General features: G+C 49.2%; 1 protein-coding gene across 1 annotated transcript in view; it reads right to left on the bottom strand.

The window, feature by feature from the left end:
• The window catches only part of LOC311143677 (ras-associated and pleckstrin homology domains-containing protein 1-like), a gene marked incomplete at its 3' end in the record, with an annotated part of 215,502 nt that overhangs the window by 32,916 nt on the left and 159,925 nt on the right, over positions 1-22,661 (bottom strand). Inside the window, 4 exon segments of the mRNA XM_084179549.1 lie at positions 321-422; positions 425-456; positions 3,248-3,407; positions 14,535-14,612. Coding sequence (XP_084035675.1) covers positions 321-422; positions 425-456; positions 3,248-3,407; positions 14,535-14,612 — 372 coding nt within the window.

The raw sequence follows: 22,661 nt of genomic DNA, 5'->3' as shown, positions 1-22,661 counted from the left end.
TGTAGTATATCGGGAATTGATTATTCAAATGGTTGGAATGCAGTTTCAGCTAATCAGCATCCAGGAATGCAACTACCCACGTCAGAACTACCCACGTCACAACTACCCACGTCACAACTACCCACGTCACAACTACCCACGTCAGAACTACCCACGTCACAACTACCCACGTCACAACTACCCACGTCACAACTACCCACGTCACAACTACCCACGTCACAACTACCCACGTCACAACTACCCACGTCAGAACTACCCACGTCAGAACTACCCACGTCAGTAGGCCTCTATAACAATAATGCAGTGGTTGTCTGTCGTACCTGTGGGTTCTTGAAGAGGGCGTACTTCTCGATGCGTTCTATGAACATCAGTCTGTTCTGGCTGTCTCTGGTCCAGTTCAGAAGGCCGTCCACCAGGTTCTCATGGTCAGGTTCTCATGGTCCTCAAAGATACGCTCTGGAGGGAAGTTAGAAGGAGAGATAGACTTATCACCACCGGAGGACCTGAGCCCTAGGACCATGCCTCAGGACTACCTGGCCTGATGACTCCTGGCTGTCCCCAGTCCACCTGGTCATGCTGCTGCTCCAGTTTCTGCTGTTCTGCCTGCGGCTATGGAACCCTGACCTGTTCACTGGACGTGCTGCCTTGTCCCAGACTAAATAAACCTTAAACCCAACAGTCAATTTAATTTATATTCATAAATGGTTGAATAAAGAAAAGCAGTAAACAGGTCTGATAAATTATTTTGCCAAAGGTAGGATTTGAACCCTGGTATGTAGGGGTGGAAGCCATTGTCATCAACATTAAGCCATGGAGACTTGAGTGTTGGCAGCCTAAAATGGTGGATTTAGACAGCACCGGGCAATTATTATTATTTAGAGATGTTATTATATTATTAGAGAGGAGAGAGACACGCAGAGAGAGGAGAGACAGAGGAGAAAGATAGAGAGAGAGACAGACACACAGAGAGAGGAGAGAGAGACAGAGACAGAGAGAGAGAGACAGACACAGAGAGAGAGAGAGACAGAGAGAGAGAGAGACAGAGAGAGAGAGACAGACACAGAGAGAGAGAGAGAGAGAGAGAGAGAGAGAGAGACACAGAGAGAGAGAGACAGAGAGAGAGAGAGAGACAGACACAGAGAGAGAGAGAGAGAGACAGAGAGAGAGAGAGAGAGACAGACACAGAGAGAGAGAGAGAGAGAGAGAGAGAGAGACAGAGAGAGAGAGAGACAGAGAGAGACAGAGAGAGAGAGAGAGAGACAGAGAGAGAGAGAGAGACAGAGAGAGAGAGAGAGAGAGAGAGAGAGACAGAGAGAGAGAGAGAGAGAGAGAGAGAGAGAGACACACAGAGAGAGGAGAGAGAGAGAGAGAGACAGAGAGAGGAGAGAGAAAATGTATGACCATAGAGACACATATTTCCCTCAGATTAAACAGATCCACAAAGAACCAGTGAAGAACAAACACCATTGTAAATACAACCCATATTTATGTTGATTTATTTTCCCATTTGTACTTTAACTATTTGCACATTGTTACAACACTGTATATAGACATAATATGACATTTGAAATGTCTTTATTCTTTTGGAACTTCTGAGTGTAATGTTTACTGTTAATATTTATTGTTTATTTCACTTTTGTTTATTATCTACCTCACTTGCTTTGGCAATGTTAACATACGTTTCCCATGCCAATAAAGCCCTTAAATTGAGTTAAGAGGCTGGCCCAGCTTGGCCAGTCAGAGAACGCCCTGGAGATATAGGTTAGGTCACATGCATGATCGCTCTGGACCTACATAGACTGAGGCAGAGCTGTGTGTTCAGTGAGGCTGCATTCTGCTGCACTGTGATGACAGTAGACCACATATTACTAACAGCCCCTCCCAACGGTGACCAACCCTCTCTGATGACAGCAGACCACACCACCAGACACAGGAGAGGAGGGAGGGTGGTCCATATTACTAACAGCCCCTCCCAACGGTGACCAACCCTCTCTGATGACAGCAGACCACACCACCAGACACAGGAGAGGAGGGAGGGTGGTCCATATTACTAACAGCCCCTCCCAACGGTGACCAACCCTCTCTGATGACAGCAGACCACACCACCAGACACAGGAGAGGAGGGAGGGTGGTCCATATTACTAACAGTCCCTCCCAACAGCCACTAACCCTCTCTGATGACAGCAGACCACACCACCAGACACAGGAGAGGAGGGAGGGTGGTCCATATTACTAACAGCCCCTCCCAACGGTGACCAACCCTCTCTGATGACAGCAGACCACACCACCAGACACAGGAGAGGAGGGAGGGTGGTCCATATTACTAACAGCCCCTCCCAACGGTGACCAACCCTCTCTGATGACAGCAGACCACACCACCAGACACAGGAGAGGAGGGAGGGTGGTCCATATTACTAACAGCCCCTCCCAACGGTGACCAACCCTCTCTGATGACAGCAGACCACACCACCAGACACAGGAGAGGAGGGAGGGTGGTCCATATTACTAACAGCCCCTCCCAACAGCCACTAACCCTCTCTGATGACAGCAGACCACACCACCAGACACAGGAGAGGAGGGAGGGTGGTCCATATTACTAACAGCCCCTCCCAACAGCCACTAACCCTCTCTGATGACAGCAGACCACACCACCAGACACAGGAGAGGAGGGAGGGTGGTCCATATTACTAACAGCCCCTCCCAACGGTGACCAACCCTCTCTGATGACAGCAGACCACACCACCAGACACAGGAGAGGAGGGAGGGTGGTCCATATTACTAACAGCCCCTCCCAACGGCGACCAACTCTCTCTGCTGCACTGTGATGACAGTTGACCACATATTACTAACAGCCCCTCCCAACGGTGACCAACCCTCTCTGATGACAGCAGACCACACCACCAGACACAGGAGAGGAGGGAGGGTGGTCCATATTACTAACAGCCCCTCTCAACAGCCACTAACCCTCTCTGCTGCAGAATGTCAATGGCTTTCAATACCCTGCCTCATATTCTAAGCAATTGAGTTCAATCTTTTCATCCCTGTTGTGGTTCCCCCCCCCTCCCCACAGCCACATGAGGATTGCAGTGGCTGGTAATCCTTTTGGCATTTCAGAAAATCAACTGGGAAATTATATAAAGAATGTGTGTGTCATCGCTCCAGCCTTGAGGCACCTTTCCATCTGCAGTCGGAGCAGTGTCCACAGTGTGTGTGTGTGTGTGTGTGTGTGTGTGTGTTTTCTCCTTACCCATCTGCAGTTCGTTGATGGTCTCCACCAGGGACCAGTCAGGGCTGTAGCCACAGTGGGACTTGTCCAACAAGCTGTCCAGAACCTGTCTGACAGTCTGTCTTTCGTCCACCATCATGGTCTTAGAGCTCTCATCTGACAGGTGCACTCTGATCACCAGCTAGAGAGGAGAGGAGACACAGGAAGGGTTAGATTCATATTCTGGAATGATAGAAAATATACAATGTCTGATAAGCAGCCAGAGGACAAGGGACACGGAGACAGGTTGTCTTCACAGGAGATCACCAGCCAGAGGACAAGGGACACAGAGACAGGATGTCTTCACAGGAGATCACCAGCCAGAGGACAAGGGACACAGAGACAGGATGTCTTCACAGGAGATCACCAGCCAGAGGACAAGGGACACAGAGACAGGATGTCTTCACAGGAGTGATGGTCACATCAGACTCCTTATGTCCAGTAGAATGAAAGCATTAGCTACAAGGAACCACACACAGGAAAGGACAGCAGTTTCCCTTTACATCACATACTGATCACATCTGGATAACATACCATTTTGTGTATTAATGCTCTTGAATGTGGAAATATGCAGAAACACAGTCTGAAAAGGTGTTGCTCACATGAAGTCAAACAGTTGTGATTTGAAACATTTCAGCAACATTAGTGATCATTTGCTGTATTAAACGCTCCCCGAGGCCCCTCATAATCTACTGACCTCACTATCCCGCACATAGGACACTGGATCTCCCCGAGGCCCCTCATAACCTCTACTGACCTCACTATCCCGCACATAGGACACTGGATCTCCCCGAGGCCCCTCATAACCTCTACTGACCTCACTCTACCGCACCTAGAGCACTGGATCTCCCCGAGGCCCCTCATAACCTCTACTGACCTCACTATCCCGCACATAGGACACTGGATCTCCCCGAGGCCCCTCATAACCTCTACTGACCTCACTCTACCGCACATAGGACACTGGATCTCCCCGAGGCCCCTCATAACCTCTACTGACCTCACTATCCCGCACATAGGACACTGGATCTCCCCGAGGCCCCTCATAACCTCTACTGACCTCACTATCCCGCACATAGGACACTGGATCTCCCCGAGGCCCCTCATAACCTCTACTGACCTCACTATCCCGCACATAGGACACTGGATCTCCCCGAGGCCCCTCATAACCTCTACTGACCTCACTATCCCGCACCTAGGACACTGGATCTCCCCGAGGCCCCTCATAACCTCTACTGACCTCACTATCCCGCACCTAGGACACTGGATCTCCCCGAGGCCCCTCATAACCTCTACTGACCTCACTCTACCGCACATAGGACACTGGATCTCCCCGAGGCCCCTCATAACCTCTACTGACCTCACTATCCCGCACCTAGGACACTGGATCTCCCCGAGGCCCCTCATAACCTCTACTGACCTCACTCTACCGCACATAGGACACTGGATCTCAAATCCACTCTACAGAAGGATCGGATCAGGGAGGGGATATGAAAGAACCTACATAACTGACAGAAACTCCCTCACCACCCTTCCCCATTCTGAGTATTAGGGGAGAGTGGGGTAAGTTCCTGACCACCCTTCCCCATTCTGAGTATTAGGGGAGAGTGGGGTAAGTTCCTGACCACCCTTCCCCATTCTGAGTATTAGGGGAGAGTGGGGTAAGTCCCTGACCACCCTTCCCCATTCTGAGTATTAGGGGAGAGTGGGGTAAGTCCCTGACCACCCTTCCCCATTCTGAGTATTAGGGGAGAGTGGGGTAAGTTCACCAAATATTTAGGAAGAGGTCATCGTTTCATCTGAAGGAACAAAACGTGGTAAGCAAGATACAGTCGGTCAAAAAAACAGATTTTCATCAAGTCATATTAATTTATTGTGTTAGAGGTTTCTAAACCAAAGTAGATAATTTAAAGATTGTTTTATACATCAGTTGGGATCTCTATAAATTGCAATATGAGGTCCTAAACCTAGCATGAAAGTGCATCCTTGTGGCTGTGTGGGTTAAGCCGAGCAAATGGCAATTGCGTAAGTTGAGCCAATGGTTGAGCCAATGGCAAGTTGATGCAAATTGAAGTGTTTTCTTCCCAGGCAGAATGCAAGGCATTATGGGATATGAGGTAAGAACAGGGCCTGATTTAAAAAGTTTTAAAAAATACAAAGTGTTTGTTAGGTGTTAAAATATGATTCAAATGATTACATCTATGGTACAAACAACTGTGTGTGTGTGTGTGTTTAATTGATGGTACCAACAACCATAATAATAATAATAATAATAATAATAATAATAATAATAATAATAATAATAATAATATGCCATTTAGCAGACACTTTTATCCAAAGCGACTTACAGTCATGCGTGCATACATTTTTACGTATGGGTGGTCCCGGGGATCGAACCCACTACCCTGGCGTTACAAGCGCCATGCTCTACCAATTGAGCTACAGAGGACCATGTAATCATATACACTGAACAAAAATATAAATACATCATGCAACAATTTCAAAGATTTTACTGAGTTACAGTTCACATAAGGAAATCAGTCAATTTAAATAAATAAATTAGGCCCTAATTTATGGATTTCACATGACTCGGAATACAGATATGCATCTGTTAGTCGCAGAAAACCAGTCAGTATCTGGTGTGACCACCATTTGTCTCATGCAGTGCAACACATCTCCTTCGCATAGAGTTAATCAGGCTGTTGATATTGGCCTGTGGAATGTTGTCCCACTCCTCTTCAATGGTTGTGTGAAGTTGCTGGATATTGGCAGACCTGGAACACGCTGTCGTACACGTTGATCCAGAGCATCCCAAACATGCTTAAAGGGTGACATGTCTGGTGAGTATGCAGGCCATGGAAGAACTGGGACATTTCCAGCTTGCAGGAATTGTGTACAGACAGATCCTTGCGACATGGGGCCGTGCATTATCATGCTGAAACATGAGGTGATGGCGGAGGATGAATGGCACCAGGATCTCGTCACGGTATCTCTGTGCAATCAAATTGCCATTGATGAAATGCAATTGTGTATGTTGCCCATAGCTTATGCCTGCCCATACCATAACCCCACCACCATGGGGCACTCTGTTCACAATGTTGACATCAGCAAACCACTCGCCCACACGACACCATACACACTGTCTGCCATCTGCCCGGTACAGTTGAAACTGCGATTCATCTGTGAAGAGTACACATCTCCAGCGTGCCAGTGGCCATCGAAGGTGAGCATTTGCCCACTGAAGTCGATTACGACGCCAAACTGCCGTCAGGTCAAGACCCTGGTGAGGACGACGAGCACGCAGCTGAGCTTCCCTGAGACAGTTTCTGACAGTTTGTCTAGACATTCTTTGGTTGTGCAAAACCCACAGTTTCATCAGTTGACTGGTCTCAGACGATGCCGCAGGTGAAGAAGTCAGATGTGGAGGTCCTGGGTTGGCGTGGTTACACGCTGGACGTACTGCTAAATCATCTAAAACGACGTTGGGAGGCGGCTTATGGTAGAGAAATTAACATTAAATTCTCTGGCAACAGCTCTGGTGGACATTCCTGCAGTCAGCATGCCAATTGCACGCTCCCTCAAAACTTGAGACATCTGTGGCATTGTGTTGTGTGACAAAACTGCACATTTTTAGAGTGGCCATTTATTGTCCCCAGCACAAGGTGCACCTGTGTAATGATCATGCTGTTTACAAAATGGGGCTCAGGTGGCGAGTGTGGTGGGGGTGTTGTAATGGGCGTGACTAATGGGCACAGTCTCTGAATCAAATCAAATCAAATTTTATTGGTCACATGCGCCGAATACAACAGGTGCAGACATTACAGTGAAATGCTTACTTACAGCCCTTAACCAACAGTGCATTTATTTTAAACAAAAAAGTAAGAATAAAACAACAACAAAAAAGTGTTGAGAAAAAAAGAGCAGAAGTAAAAAATAAAGTGACAGTAGGGAGGCTATATATACAATAGAATAAAGTGACAGTAGGGAGGCTATATATACAGGGGGGTACCGTTGCATAGTCAGTGTGCGGGGACACAATGACTATCTGAGTGACTGAAACATAACAAAAATCAATGCCATGATTTTTGGAATTTTAGATTTTCCCCGACTGTCTAGTTTAATTTAGTTCCCCAAAGCTGGAAGGGGAACCCCTGATCTACAGCAGCCTCAACAGCACCCTCTAGGGAAGCACCATGGTGTAGCCGGAGGACTGCTATTTTCCGTCCTCCTCTGGGTACAAAACCTAGGAGCCTCATGGTTGTCAGCCCCTTCCATATACTAACACAGTAATTATGACGACTTCCAGAGGACGTCCTCCAACCTATCAGAGCTCTTGCAGTATAAACTAACATCTTGTCCATCCAATCAAAGGAGCAGAATGAATCAGGTTCATCTGCCTCACCTAAAGCCCATTCTGGTGGGAAGCTTCTATAGACCACCAAGTGCTAAAAGTCAGTATCTGGATAACGTGTGAAATGCTTGATAATGTATGTGATAAACAGAGAGGTATATTTTCTGGGTGATTTAAATATTGACTGGCTTTCATCAAGCTGCCCACTCAATAAAAAGCTTCAAACTGTAACCAGTGCCTACAACCTGGTTCAGGTTATCAGTCAACCTACCAGGGTAGTTACAAACAGCACAGGAATGAAATCATCAACATGTATTGATCACATCTTTACTAATGCTGCAGAAATTTGCTTGAAAGCAGTATCCAAATCCATTGGACGTAGTGATCACAATATAGTAGCCATATCTAGGAAAGCCAAAGTTCCAAAGGTTGGGCCTAATATAGTGTATAAGAGGTCATAAAATAAATGTTGTAGTGATTCCAATGTTGTTGATGTAAAGAATATATGTTGGTCCGTGGTGTGTAATGAGGAGCAAACAGACGCTGCACTTGACACATTTATGAAATTGCTTATTCCAGTGACTAATAAGCATACACCCATTAAGAAAATGACTGTAAAAACTGTTAAATCCCTGTGTATGGTTGAGAGGGATGAGGCAAAAGGAATGGCAAATAAGTCTGGCTGCACAACCGATTGGCAAACGTATTGCAAATTGAGAAATCGTGACTAAACTGAATAAAAAGGAGAAGAAACTACACTATGAAATAAAGATAAATGACATAAAGAATGATAATAAAAAGCTTTGGAGCACCTTAAATGACATTTTGGGAAAAAAGGCAAACTCAGCTCCATCATTCATTGAATCAGATGGCTCATTCATCACAAAACTAACTGATATTGCCAACTACTTTAATAATTGTTTCATTGGCAAGATTAGCAAACGTAGGAATGACATGCCAGCAACAAACGCTGACACTATACATCCAAGTATATCTGACCAAATTATGAAAGACAAGCATTATAATTTTGAATTCCGTAAAGTGAGTGTGGAAGAGGTGAAAACATTATTGTTGTCTGTCAACAATGACAAGCCACCGAGGTCTGACAACTTGGATGGAAAATTGTTGAGGATAATAGCGGACGATATTGCCACTCCTATTTGCCATATTTTCAATTTAAGCCTACTAGAAAGTGTGTGCCCTCAGGCCTGGAGGGAAGCTAAAGTCATTCCGCTACCTAAGAATAGTAAAGCCCCCTTTACTGGCTCGAATAGCCGACCAATCAGCCTGTTACCAACCCTTAGTAAACTTTTGGAAAAAATTGTGTTTGACCAGATACAATGCTATTTTACTGTAAACAAATTGACAACAGACTTTCAGCACGCTTATAGAGAAGGACATTCAACAAGCACAGCACTTACACAAATGACTGATGATTGGCTGAGAGAAATTGATGATAAAAAGATTGTGGGGGCTGTTTTGTTAGACTTCAGTGTGGCTTTTGACTTTATCGATCATAATCTGTTGATGGAAAAACTTGTGTTATGGCTTTACACCCCCTGCTATAATGTGGATAAAGAGTTACCTGTCTAACAGAACACAGAGGGTGTTCTTTAATGGAAGCCTCCAACATAATCCAGGTAGAATCAGGAATTCCCCAGGGCAGCTGTCTAGGCCCATTACTTTTTTCAATCTTTACTAATGACATGCCACTGGCTTTGAGTAAAGCAAGTGTGTCTATGTATGCGGATGACTCAACACTATACACGCTCCAGCAGGTATATCTCACTGGTCATTCCCAAAGCCAACACCTCCTTTGGCCGCCATTCCTTCCAGTTCTCTGCTGCCAATGACTGGAACAAATTGCAAAAATCTCTGAAGCTGGAGACTCTTATCTCCCTCACTAACTTTAAGCATCAGTTGTCAGAGCACCTTACCGATCACTGCACCTGTACACAGCCTGAAATTAGCCCACCCAACTACCTCATCCCTATATTGTTATTTATTTTGCTCTTTTGCACCCCAGTATCTCTATTTGCACATAATCTCTTGCACATCTAGCATTCCAGTGTTAATACTAATTGTAATTATTTTGCACTATAGCCTATTTATTGCCTTACCTCCATAACTTGCTACATTTGCACACACTGTATATATATTTTCTGTTGTATTTTTTGACTTTATGTTTTTTTACCCCATATGTAACTCTGTGTTGTTGTTTTTATCGCACTGCTTTGCTTTATCTTGGCCAGGTCGCAGTTGTAAATGAGAACTTGTTCTCAACTGGCTTACCTGGTTAAATAAAGGTGAAATAACAAAAAAATAAAAAATACAGCGACTGAAATGACTGCAACACTTAACAAAGAGCAACAGTTAGTTTCAGAGTGGGTGGCAAGGAATAAGTTAGTCCTAAATATTTCAAAAACTAAAAGCATTGTATTTGGGACAAATCATTCACTAAACCTCAACTAAATATTTTAATAAATAATGTGGTAATTGAGCAAGTTGAGGTGACTAAACAGCTTGGAGTAACCCTGGATTGTAAACTGTCTTGGTCAAAACATATTGATACAACAGTAGCTAAGATGGGGAGAAGTATGTCCATAATAAAGCGCTGCTCTACCTTCTTAACAGCACTATCAACAAGGCAGGTCCTACAGGCCCTAGTTTTGTCGCACCTGGACTACTGTTCAGTCGTGTGGTCAGGTGCCACAAAGAGGGACTTAGGAAAATTGCAATTGGCTCGGCTGGCCCTTGGATGTACACAGAGAGCTAACAATAATATGCATGTCAATCTCTCCTGGCTCAAAGTGGATGAGAGATTGACTTCATCACTGCTTGTGTTTGTGAGAGGTATTGACATGTTGAATAGACAGAGCTGTCTGTTTGAACTACTGGCAACAGCTCGGACACCCATGCGTACCTCACAAGACATGCCACCAGAGGTCTCTTCACAGTCCCCAAGTCCAGAACAGACTATGTGAGGCCCACAGTACTACATAGAGCCATGACTACATGGAACTCTATTCCACATCAAGTAACTGATGCAAGCAGTAAAATTAGATTTAAAAAACAGATAAAAATACACCTTATGGAACAGTGGGGACTGTGAAGCAACACAAACATAGGCACAGACACCTGCATACACACACACGATAACATACGCACTATACACACACGTACACATAGAATTTTGTATTGTAGATACAGTGGGGAGAACAAGTATTTGATACACTGCCGATTTTGCAGGTTTTCCTACTTACAAAGCATGTAGAGGTCTGTAATTCAAAAATCCAGAAAATCACATTGTATGATTTTTAAGTAATTAATTTGCATTTTATTGCATGACATAAGTATTTGATACATCAGAAAAGCAGAACTTAATATTTGGTACAGAAACCTTTGTTTGCAATTACAGAGATCATACGTTTCCTGTAGGTCTTGACCAGGTTTGCACACACTGCAGCAGGGATTTTGGCCCACTCCTCCATACAGACCTTCTCCAGATCCTTCAGGTTTCGGGGCTGTCGCTGGGCAATACGGACTTTCAGCTCCCTCCAAAGATTTTCTATTGGGTTCAGGTCTGGAGACTGGCTAGGCCACTCCAGGACCTTGAGATGCTTCTTACGGAGCCACTCCTTAGTTGCCCTGGCTGTGTGTTTCGGGTCGTTGTCATGCTGGAAGACCCAGCCACGACCCATCTTCAATGCTCTTACTGAGGGAAGGAGGTTTTTTGCCAAGATCTCGCGATACATGGCCCCATCCATCCTCCCCTCAATACGGTGCAGTCATCCTGTCCCCTTTGCAGAAAAGCATCCCCAAAGAATGATGTTTCCACCTCCATGCTTCACGGTTGGGATGGTGTTCTTGGGGTTGTACTCATCCTTCTTCCTCCAAACACGGCGAGTGGAGTTTAGACCAAAAAGCTCTATTTTTGTCTCATCAGACCACATGACCTTCTCCCATTCCTCCTCTGGATCATCCAGATGGTCATTGGCAAACTTAAGACGGGCCTGGACATGCGCTGGCTTGAGCAGGGGGACCTTGCGTGCGCTGCAGGATTTTAATCCATGACGGCGTAGTGTGTTACTAATGGTTTTCTTTGATCCTGTGGTTCCAGCTCTCTTCAGGTCATTGACCAGGTCCTGCCGTGTAGTTCTGGGCTGATCCCTCACCTTCCTCATGATCATTGATGCCCCACGAGGTGAGATCTTGCATGGAGCCCCAGACCGAGGGTGATTGACCGTCATCTTGAACTTCTTCCATTTTCTAATAATTGCACCAACAGTTGTTGCTTTCTCACCAAGCTGCTTGCCTATTGTCCTGTAGCCCATCCCAGCCTTGTGCAGGTCTACAATTTTATCCCTGATGTCCTTACACAGCTCTCTGGTCTTGGCCATTGTGGAGAGGTTGGAGTCTGTTTGATTGAGTGTGTGGACAGGTGTCTTTTATACAGGTAACGAGTTCAAACAGGTGCAGTTAATACAGGTAATGAGTGGAGAACAGGAGGGCTTCTTAAAGAAAAACGAACAGGTCTGTGAGAGCCGGAATTCTTACTGGTTGGTAGGTGATCAAATACTTATGGCATGCAATAAAATGCAAATTAATTACTTAAAAATCATACAATGTGATTTTTCTGGATTTTTGTTTTAGATTCCGTCTCTCACAGTTGAAGTGTACCTATGATAAAAATGACAGACCTCTACATGCTTTGTAAGTAGGAAAACCTGCAAAATCGGCAGTGTATCAAATACTTGTTCTCCCCACTGTATGTGGTAGGGGCCTGAGGGAACACAGTGTGTTGTGAAATCTGTGAATGTATTGTAATGTTTTTAAAATAGTATGAACTGCCTTAATTTTGCTGGACCCCAGGAAGAGTAGCTGCTGCCTTGGGGATCCATAATAAATACTAAGGCATAAGTTACAGCTAGCTAGCACTGCAGTGCATAACATGTGGTGAGTAGTTGACTCAAAGAGAGAGAAAGACAATAGTTGAACAGTTTTCAACAAATAAAGGAGAAGCAGCATAGAGTGCTATATTTCATTGTAATTTATTTTGTATTTTCTTAGTTTACCTTTCATTTAACAAATGCAGCTAATTTAGCCTACTCAACAACCTGACTCAAACAGAGATGAATGCTATTTATGTTAGCTAGCTGGCTAAGGCTATCCAACACACCAACTCCTCCAAGTTCAGGTTTATTCATTTATTGCCACCAGGGCCCGCCGGTGTAACTGCTAGCTTGCTACACATGGATTGGATTGTGGGTTTACTAACACGTTAGTTCTAGTTTGTTAATGATAACGTTAATATGGTGACAATGATGTAGGCTGTGTTGAGGTTAGCGGTTATGGTATGAAGGTTTGGCTTGGAGAGGTTAGCGGTTATGGTATGAAGGTTTGGCTTAATGGCTTGGAGAGGTTTTTGCGCCTGATCACAGACAGCTGTTGTGTTGTGCATTGAAGCGAAGGGAAAAGGTGAGAGGAGATGCGAGTAGGAATACAACGAGCCAAGTGATGATGCTGTACGTGGCTGCTATGAAAGTGATCATGCTGTTTGTATGTGGCTGCTATGAAAGTGATGATGCTGTACGTGGCTGTTATGAAAGTGAACTGTGTGCGCAGGTGATCAGGTGTGTATTCATTCCACCGATTATTTTACAAAACGTTTCTTAAATGAAACAAAACAATGAGGGACCTACCTGAATGTGTCCAATAGAAACGTTCCATTTGGACTAATGATTACACCCCAGATCAGCTAGAGGCAGGCAAGAGAGGACTAATGATTACACCCCAGATCAGCTAGAGGCAGGCAAGACTGTGTAACGCGGTATTGAATGTGTCACTGTCTGTCACCTTGATTACTAAAAAATGTATCCCGACCTGTGCACCTGCATTATAAACTTTAATTTGTTGGTTGTAGCAACCCCATGATGGGTATAGGGCAACCTAAACCTATGGATGTTACAGTGAGCTGGGTGAATGGAATATGAATGACATCATCCAATACACTGTAATAGAAATAAGGCCATGCTCTTAAAACATGTTTTTGTCCTCCCTAATCTCTAAGGGCACCACACACACACACACACACACACACACACACACGGAGAGCAGACACTAATCCACCAGCTCATATTTGGCCTTCACTCTGGATTGTTCTGCCATCACATTACACAGTGGCAGAGAGAGAGAGAGAGATAGAGAGAGAGTAGAGGAGGCAGACAGGAAGAGAGTGAGGGAGGGAGAGAGGTAAAGGGAGAGAGGGAAAGAGAGAGAGTAGAGGAGGTAGAGAGTGAGAGAGGGAAAGTGGGAGGTAGAGAGTGAGAGAGGGAAAGAGAGTGAGGGAGTGGGGGAGGGAGAGAGGGAGAGAAAGAGAGAGGTAGAGAGAGAGGAGTAGAGAGAGAGAGTAGAGAGAGTGAGGGACAGAGAGCGGGAGGGAGAGAGAGCGGGAGCGAGAGAGAGAGTGAGGGAGAGAGAGAGGGAGGGAGAGAGAGCGGGAGCGAGAGAGAGGGTGAGGTAGAGAGAGAGGTAGAGAGAGAGGTAGAGAGAGAGGTAGAGAGAGGTAGAGGTAGAGCGAGAGATCGGAGAGAGAGAGGAGAGACAGAGCCTGGGGTCCTGCGTGTCCACTATGACCCCAGCTGCAGTGACCTGAGCCTTATAACAGAGTAGAGCATCAGAGCCTGGTTACATCAAGTCTTCATCACTAATCCTCTGTGTAGACCAGTGAAGCCATCTTGTGTACAAACAAGGTCTATCCATTCCCCTGGGTAAAGCTGTTGCCATCACTTTTAACACAATCTAAGTATGTTTCACAGGTGAATCTCAGGTGTATCAGGTGATAGCTACAGCAGCAGAGATGATCAATATTTTCATTGACATTGACCCTCTATGTAGTAGGAGTCAATCAGGTAAACTCACCTTTTTAACCTGGGCCTCCTTGATCTTCTCCAGAGCCACACGGATCTTCTCTGCCTTCGTCTTGGCAGCCTGCTCCTCCTACACACACACATAATACAAATACTTTATAGATATGTACATAAACACACACACACACACACACACATAAACACACACACACACATAAACACACACACACACACACACACACACACACACACAGCACCATTACAGAAGAATCAACACAGTCCCCCCCCCTCCTCTAGCCACCTCCCATCAGGTGGGAACCTCCACCTCCCATCAGGAGGGAACCTCCACCTCCCATCAGGAGGGAACCTCCACCTCCCATCAGGAGGGAACCTCCACCTCCCATCAGGAGGGAACCTCCACCTCCCATCAGGAGGGAACCTCCACCTCCCATCAGGAGGGAACCTCCAAAACTTCCATAAGGAGGGAACCTCCACCTCCCATCAGGAGGGAACCTCCACCTCCCATCAGGAGGGAACCTCCACCTCCACCTCCACCTCCCATCAGGTGGGAACCTCCACCTCCCATCAGGAGGGAACCTCCACCTCCCATCAGGTGGGAACCTCCACCTCCCATCAGGAGGGAACCTCCACCTCCCATCAGGAGGGAACCTCCACCTCCCATCAGGAGGGAACCTCCACCTCCACCTCCCATCAGGTGGGAACCTCCACCTCCAATCAGGTGGGAACTTCCACCTCCCATCAGGTGGGAACCTCCACCTCCCATCAGGAGGGAACCTCCACCTCCCATCAGGAGGGAACCTCCACCTCCCATCAGGAGGGAACCTCCACCTCCCATCAGGAGGGAACCTCCACCTCCCATCAGGAGGGAACCTCCACCTCCCATCAGGAGGGAACCTCCACCTCCCATCAGGTGGGAACCTCCACCTCCCATCAGGTGGGAACCTCCACCTCCCATCAGGAGGGAACCTCCACCTCCCATCAGGAGGGAACCTCCACCTCCCATCAGGAGGGAACCTCCACCTCCCATCAGGAGGGAACCTCCACCTCCCATCAGGAGGGAACCTCCACCTCCCATCAGGTGGGAACCTCCACCTCCCATCAGGTGGGAACCTCCACCTCCCATCAGGAGGGAACCTCCACCTCCCATCAGGAGGGAACCTCCACCTCCCATCAGGAGGGAACCTCCACCTCCCATCAGGAGGGAACCTCCCATCAGGAGGGAACCTCCACATCCCATCAGGAGGGAACCTCCACCTTCCATCAGGAGGGAACCTCCACCTCCCATCAGGAGGGAACCTCCACCTCCCATCAGGAGGGAACCTCCACCTCCCATCAGGAGGGAACCTCCACCTCCCATCAGGAGGGAACCTCCACCTCCCATCAGGAGGGAACCTCCACCTCCCATCAGGAGGGAACCTCCACCTCCCATCAGGAGGGAACCTCCACCTCCACCTCCCATCAGGAGGGAACCTCCACCTCCCATCAGGAGGGAACCTCCACCTCCCATCAGGAGGGAACCTCCACCTCCCATCAGGAGGGAACCTCCACCTCCCATCAGGAGGGAACCTCCACCTCCACCTCCCATCAGGTGGGAACCTCCACCTCCCATCAGGTGGGAACTTCCACCTCCCATCAGGTGGGAACCTCCACCTCCCATCAGGAGGGAACCTCCACCTCCCATCAGGAGGGAACCTCCACCTCCCATCAGGAGGGAACCTCCACCTCCCATCAGGTGGGAACCTCCACCTCCCATCAGGAGGGAACCTCCACCTCCCATCAGGAGGGAACCTCCACCTCCACCTCCACCTCCCATCAGGAGGGAACCTCCACCTCCCATCAGGTGGGAACCTCCACCTCCCATCAGGAGGGAACCTCCACCTCCCATCAGGAGGGAACCTCCACCTCCCATCAGGAGGGAACCTCCACCTCCCATCAGGTGGGAACCTCCACCTCCCATCATGTGGGAACCTCCACCTCCCATCAGGAGGGAACCTCCACCTCCCATCAGGTGGGAACCTCCACCTCCCATCAGGAGGGAACCTCCACCTCCCATCAGGAGGGAACCTCCACCTCCCATCAGGAGGGAACCTCCACCTCCACCTCCCATCAGGAGGGAACCTCCACCTCCACCTCCCATCAGGAGGGAACCTCCACCTCCCATCAGGTGGGAACCTCCACCTCCCATCAGGAGGGAACCTCCACCTCCCATCAGGTGGGAACTTCCACCTCCCATCAGGAGGGAACCTCCACCTCCCATCAGGAGGGAACCTCCACCTCCCATCAGAGGGAACCTCCACCTCCACCTCCACCTCCCATCAGGTGGGAACCTCCACCTCCCATCAGGTGGGAACCTCCACCTCCCATCAGGAGGGAACCTCCACCTCCACCTCCCATCAGGAGGGAACCTCCACCTCCACCTCCCATCAGGAGGGAACCTCCACCTCCACCAGGAGGGAACCTCCACCTCCCATCAGGTGGGAACCTCCACCTCCCATCAGGAGGGAACCTCCACCTCCCATCAGGAGGGAACCTCCACCTCCACCTCCCATCAGGTGGGAACCTCCACCTCCCATCAGGAGGGAACCTCCACCTCCCATCAGGAGGGAACCTCCACCTCCCATCAGGTGGGAACCTCCACCTCCCATCAGGAGGAACCTCCACCTCCCATCAGGAGGGAACCTCCACCTCCCATCAGGAGGGAACCTCCACCTCCACCTCCACCTCCACCTCCCATCAGGAGGGAACCTCCACCTCCCATCAGGTGGGAACCTCCACCTCCCATCAGGAGGGAACCTCCACCTCCCATCAGGTGGGAACCTCCACCTCCCATCAGGAGGGAACCTCCACCTCCCATCAGGAGGGAACCTCCACCTCCCATCAGGAGGGAACCTCCACCTCCACCTCCCATCAGGAGGGAACCTCCACCTCCCATCAGGTGGGAACCTCCACCTCCCATCAGGAGGGAACCTCCACCTCCCATCAGGTGGGAACCTCCACCTCCCATCAGGAGGGAACCTCCACCTCCCATCAGGAGGGAACCTCCACCTCCCATCAGGAGGGAACCTCCACCTCCCATCAGGTGGGAACCTCCACCTCCCATCAGGAGGGAACCTCCACCTCCCATCAGGAGGGAACCTCCACCTCCCATCAGGAGGGAACCTCCACCTCCACCTCCACCTCCCATCAGGTGGGAACCTCCACCTCCCATCAGGAGGGAACCTCCACCTCCCATCAGGAGGGAACCTCCACCTCCCATCAGGTGGGAACCTCCACCTCCCATCAGGAGGGAACCTCCACCTCCCATCAGGTGGGAACCTCCACCTCCCATCAGGAGGGAACCTCCACCTCCCATCAGGTGGGAACCTCCACCTCCCATCAGGAGGGAACCTCCACCTCCCATCAGGAGGGAACCTCCACCTCCCATCAGGAGGGAACCTCCACCTCCCATCAGGTGGGAACCTCCACCTCCCATCAGGTGGGAACCTCCACCTCCCATCAGGAGGGAACCTCCACCTCCCATCAGGAGGGAACCTCCACCTCCACCTCCCATCAGGAGGGAACCTCCACCTCCCATCAGGTGGGAACCTCCACCTCCCATCAGGAGGGAACCTCCACCTCCCATCAGGAGGGAACCTCCACCTCCCATCAGGAGGGAACCTCCACCTCCACCTCCCATCAGGTGGGAACCTCCACCTCCCATCAGGAGGGAACCTCCACCTCCCATCAGGAGGGAACCTCCACCTCCCATCAGGAGGGAACCTCCACCTCCACCTCCCATCAGGAGGGAACCTCCACCTCCCATCAGGTGGGAACCTCCACCTCCCATCAGGAGGGAACCTCTACCTCCCATCAGGAGGGAACCTCTACCTCCCATCAGGAGGGAACCTCTACCTCCCATCAGGAGGGAACCTCTACCTCCCATCAGGAGGGAACCTCTACCTCCCATCAGGAGGGAACCTCTACCTCCCATCAGGAGGGAACCTCTACCTCCCATCAGGAGGGAACCTCTACCTCCCATCAGGAGGGAACCTCCACCTCCCATCAGGAGGGAACCTCCACCTCCCATCAGGAGGGAACCTCCACCTCCCATCAGGAGGGAACCTCCACCTCCACCTCCCATCAGGTGGGAACTTCCACCTCCCATCAGGAGGGAACCTCCACCTCCCATCAGGAGGGAACCTCCACCTCCCATCAGGAGGGAACCTCCACCTCCCATCAGGAGGGAACCTCCACCTCCCATCAGGTGGAAACCTCCACCTCCCATCAGGAGGGAACCTCCACCTTCCATCAGGAGGGAACCTCCACCTCCCATCAGGAGGGAACCTCCACCTCCACCTCCCATCAGGAGGGAACCTCCACCTCCACCTCCCATCAGGTGGGAACCTCCACCTCCCATCAGGAGGGAACCTCCACCTCCCATCAGGAGGGAACCTCCACCTCCCATCAGGAGGGAACCTCCACCTCCCATCAGGTGGGAACCTCCACCTCCCATCAGGAGGGAACCTCCACCTCCCATCAGGAGGGAACCTCCACCTCCCATCAGGAGGGAACCTCCACCTCCCATCAGGTGGGAACCTCCACCTCCCATCAGGAGGGGACCTCCACCACCCATCAGGAGGGAACCTCCACCTCCCATCAGGAGGGAACCTCCACCTCCCATCAGGAGGGAACCTCCACCTCCCATCAGGAGGGAACCTCCACCTCCCATCAGGAGGGAACCTCCACCTCCCATCAGGAGGGAACCTCCACCTCCACCTCCCATCAGGTGGGAACCTCCACCTCCCATCAGGAGGGAACCTCCACCTCCCATCAGGAGGGAACCTCCACCTCCCATCAGGAGGGAACCTCCACCTCCCATCAGGAGGGAACCTCCACCTCCCATCAGGAGGGAACCTCCACCTCCCATCAGGAGGGAACCTCCACCTCCACCTCCCATCAAGAGGGAACCTCCACCTCCCATCAGGTGGGAACCTCCACCTCCCATCAGGAGGGAACCTCCACCTCCCATCAGGAGGGAACCTCCACCTCCCATCAGGAGAGAACCTCCACCTCCCATCAGGAGGGAACCTCCACCTCCCATCAGGAGGGAACCTCCACCTCCCATCAGGTGGGAACCTCCACCTCCCATCAGGTGGGAACCTCCACCTCCCATCAGGAGGGAACCTCCACCTCCCATCAGGAGGGAACCTCCACCTCCCATCAGGAGGGAACCTCCACCTCCACCTCCCATCAGGAGGGAACCTCCACCTCCCATCAGGTGGGAACCTCCACCTCCCATCAGGTGGGAACCTCCACCTCCCATCAGGAGGGAACCTCCACCTCCCATCAGGAGGGAACCTCCACCTCCCATCAGGAGGGAACCTCCACCTCCACCTCCCATCAGGAGGGAACCTCCACCTCCCATCAGGTGGGAACCTCCACCTCCCATCAGGAGGGAACCTCCACCTCCCATCAGGAGGGAACCTCCACCTCCCATCAGGAGGGAACCTCCACCTCCCATCAGGAGGGAACCTCCACCTCCCATCAGGAGGGAACCTCCACCTCCCATCAGGAGGGAACCTCCACCACCCATCAGGAGGGAACCTCCACCTCCACCTCCCATCAGGAGGGAACCTCCACCTCCCATCAGGAGGGAACCTCCACCTCCCATCAGGAGGGAACCTCCACCTCCCATCAGGAGGGAACCTCCACCTCCCATCAGGAGGGAACCTCCACCTCCACCTCCCATCAGGTGGGAACCTCCACCTCCCATCAGGAGGGAACCTTCCCCTCCCATCAGGAGGGAACCTCCACCTCCCATCAGGAGGGAACCTCCACCTCCCATCAGGTGGGAACCTCCACCTCCCATCAGGAGGGAACCTCCACCTCCCATCAGGAGGGAACCTCCACCTCCCATCAGGAGGGAACCTCCACCTCCACCTCCCATCAGGAGGGAACCTCCACCTCCCTCACTCCATAGCTGCTCTCCTCCTTACCTGGCTTCTCCAACAGGATGCCATTGTGACTACGTCGATCTACACCAGGCAGTGTTTCTGTGTTCCAATACATATATTCCCCGTTTCTAGAAGGCTCAGAATTTAAGTGCGTCTTTGGTATAAAATCTGTCTCATTGTCGTCAGAGCAGTGCCTTGTCTTTCAGAGATGGCCTCTGTTAAAATCTTCCCGTTGTTTCATATTATCCCAGATTAGCATTCGGACGACGCTACATTTTGAACCAATTCTCTGCAGTAGAGAAGCTGTTCTCTCTTCCATATAAAGCAGTTAGTTATTCCTGTCAGCTCCAAAGCACTTCCTCAAACAGGAAGAGTCAGAATATCTCACAGTAAAGAACAACAACAAGACCGTCCCGACTCCTGTAGTTAATAAACCAATCCAGTTAGTCCATTACCGTCCTTGCCCGGTGAGGAGCTTCCCAATCACAGAGATATACGTATGAGACTAGTAAGTAAACTAGACAATCTGAAATGACTCCAGTGGTGCTGCTCAGACAAGACACCTTAACATGTGCTCAGCAAGAGAGAAACTGAGAACAGGAAAGGAGAGGATCTACATCCCTGACAGAGAGCGAGGGAGGAGGGGCTGGCTTGGCTGACGGTGATCCCTCTCTCTCTGCTGTGATAATGATCTCTCTCTCCCACGCCCTCCCCCTCTCCTTCCCTTTTTGTGTTACAGCGTGAATTTAAAATGGATTAAATTGAGATTTTGTGTCACTGGCCTACACACAATACCCCATAATGTCAAAGTGGAATTATATGTTTTTAGAAATGTTTACAAATTATTTAAACATGAAAATCTGAAATGTCTTGAGACAAAAAGTATTCAACCCCTTTGTTATGGCAAGCATAAGTAAGTTCAGGAGTAAAAATGTGCTTAACAAGTCAAATAATAAGTTGCATGGACTCACTCTGTGCAATAATAGTGTTTAACATAATTTTTGAATGACTACCTCATCTCTGTATGTCATACATACATACAATTATCTGTAAGGTCCCTCAGTCGAGCAGTGAATTTCAAAAACAAATTCAACCACAAAGACCAGGGAGGTTTTCCAAAGACCAGGGAGGTTTTCCAAAGACCAGGGAGGTTTTCCAATGACCAGGGAGGTTTTCCAATGACCAGGGAGGTTTTCCAAAGACCAGGGAGGTTTTCCAAAGACCAGGGAGGTTTTCCAAAGACCAGGGAGGTTTTCCAAAGACCAGGGAGGTTTTCCAAAGACCAGGGAGGTTTTCCAAAGACCAGGGAGGTTTTCCAAAGACCAGGGAGGTTTTCCAAAGACCAGGGAGGTTTTCCAAAGACCAGGGAGGTTTTCCAAAGACCAGGGAGGTTTTCCAAAGACCAGGGAGGTTTTCCAAAGACCAGGGAGGTTTTCCAAAGACCAGGGAGGTTTTCCAAAGACCAGGGAGGTTTTCCAATGCCTCGCAAAGAATCTACCAATTGGTGAAAAAAATAAAATTAACAACAGATTGAATATCCCTTTGAGCATGATGAAGTTATTAAGTACACTTTGGATGGTGTATCAATACACCCAGTCACTACAAAGATACAGGCGTCCTTCCTAACTCAGTTGCCAGAGAGGAAGGAAACCGCTCAGGGATTTCACCATGAGGCCAATGGTGACTTTAAACAGTTACAGAGTTTAATGGCTGTGATAGGAGAAAACTGAGGATGGATCAACAACATTGTAGTTCCTCCACAATACTAACCTAAATGACAGAGTGAAAAGAAGGAAGCCTGTACAGAAAATATTCCAAAAACAGGCGTCCTGTTTGCAATAAGGCACTAAAGTAGAACTGCAAAATAATTGGCAAAGAAATTAACTTTCTAAGTCCCGTGTAGCTCAGTTGGTAGAGCATGGCGCTTGCAACGCCAGGGTTGTGGGTTCGATTCGCACGGGGGACCAGTACGAATAAAGTATGAAAATGTATGCACTCACTAACTGTAAAATGACTCAAATTAGGAAGAATACAAAGCATTATGTTTGACGCTAATCCAACTACACATCACTGAGTACCACTCTTCATATTTTTAAGCATGGTCATGGCTGATCATGTTATGGGTATGCTTGTCATCAGCAAGGATAAAAATAAACTGAATAGAGCTAAGCACCGGCAAAATCCTAGAGGAAAACCTGGTTCAGTCTGCTTTCCAACAGACACTG

This window comes from Coregonus lavaretus (genome assembly GCF_964263955.1).
Source record: "Coregonus lavaretus genome assembly, chromosome: 16".
NCBI classification, from domain to species: Eukaryota; Metazoa; Chordata; class Actinopteri; order Salmoniformes; family Salmonidae; genus Coregonus; species Coregonus lavaretus.
Note: the sequence above shows the minus strand (reverse complement) of the source record. Positions and strands in the feature narration are given on the sequence as shown.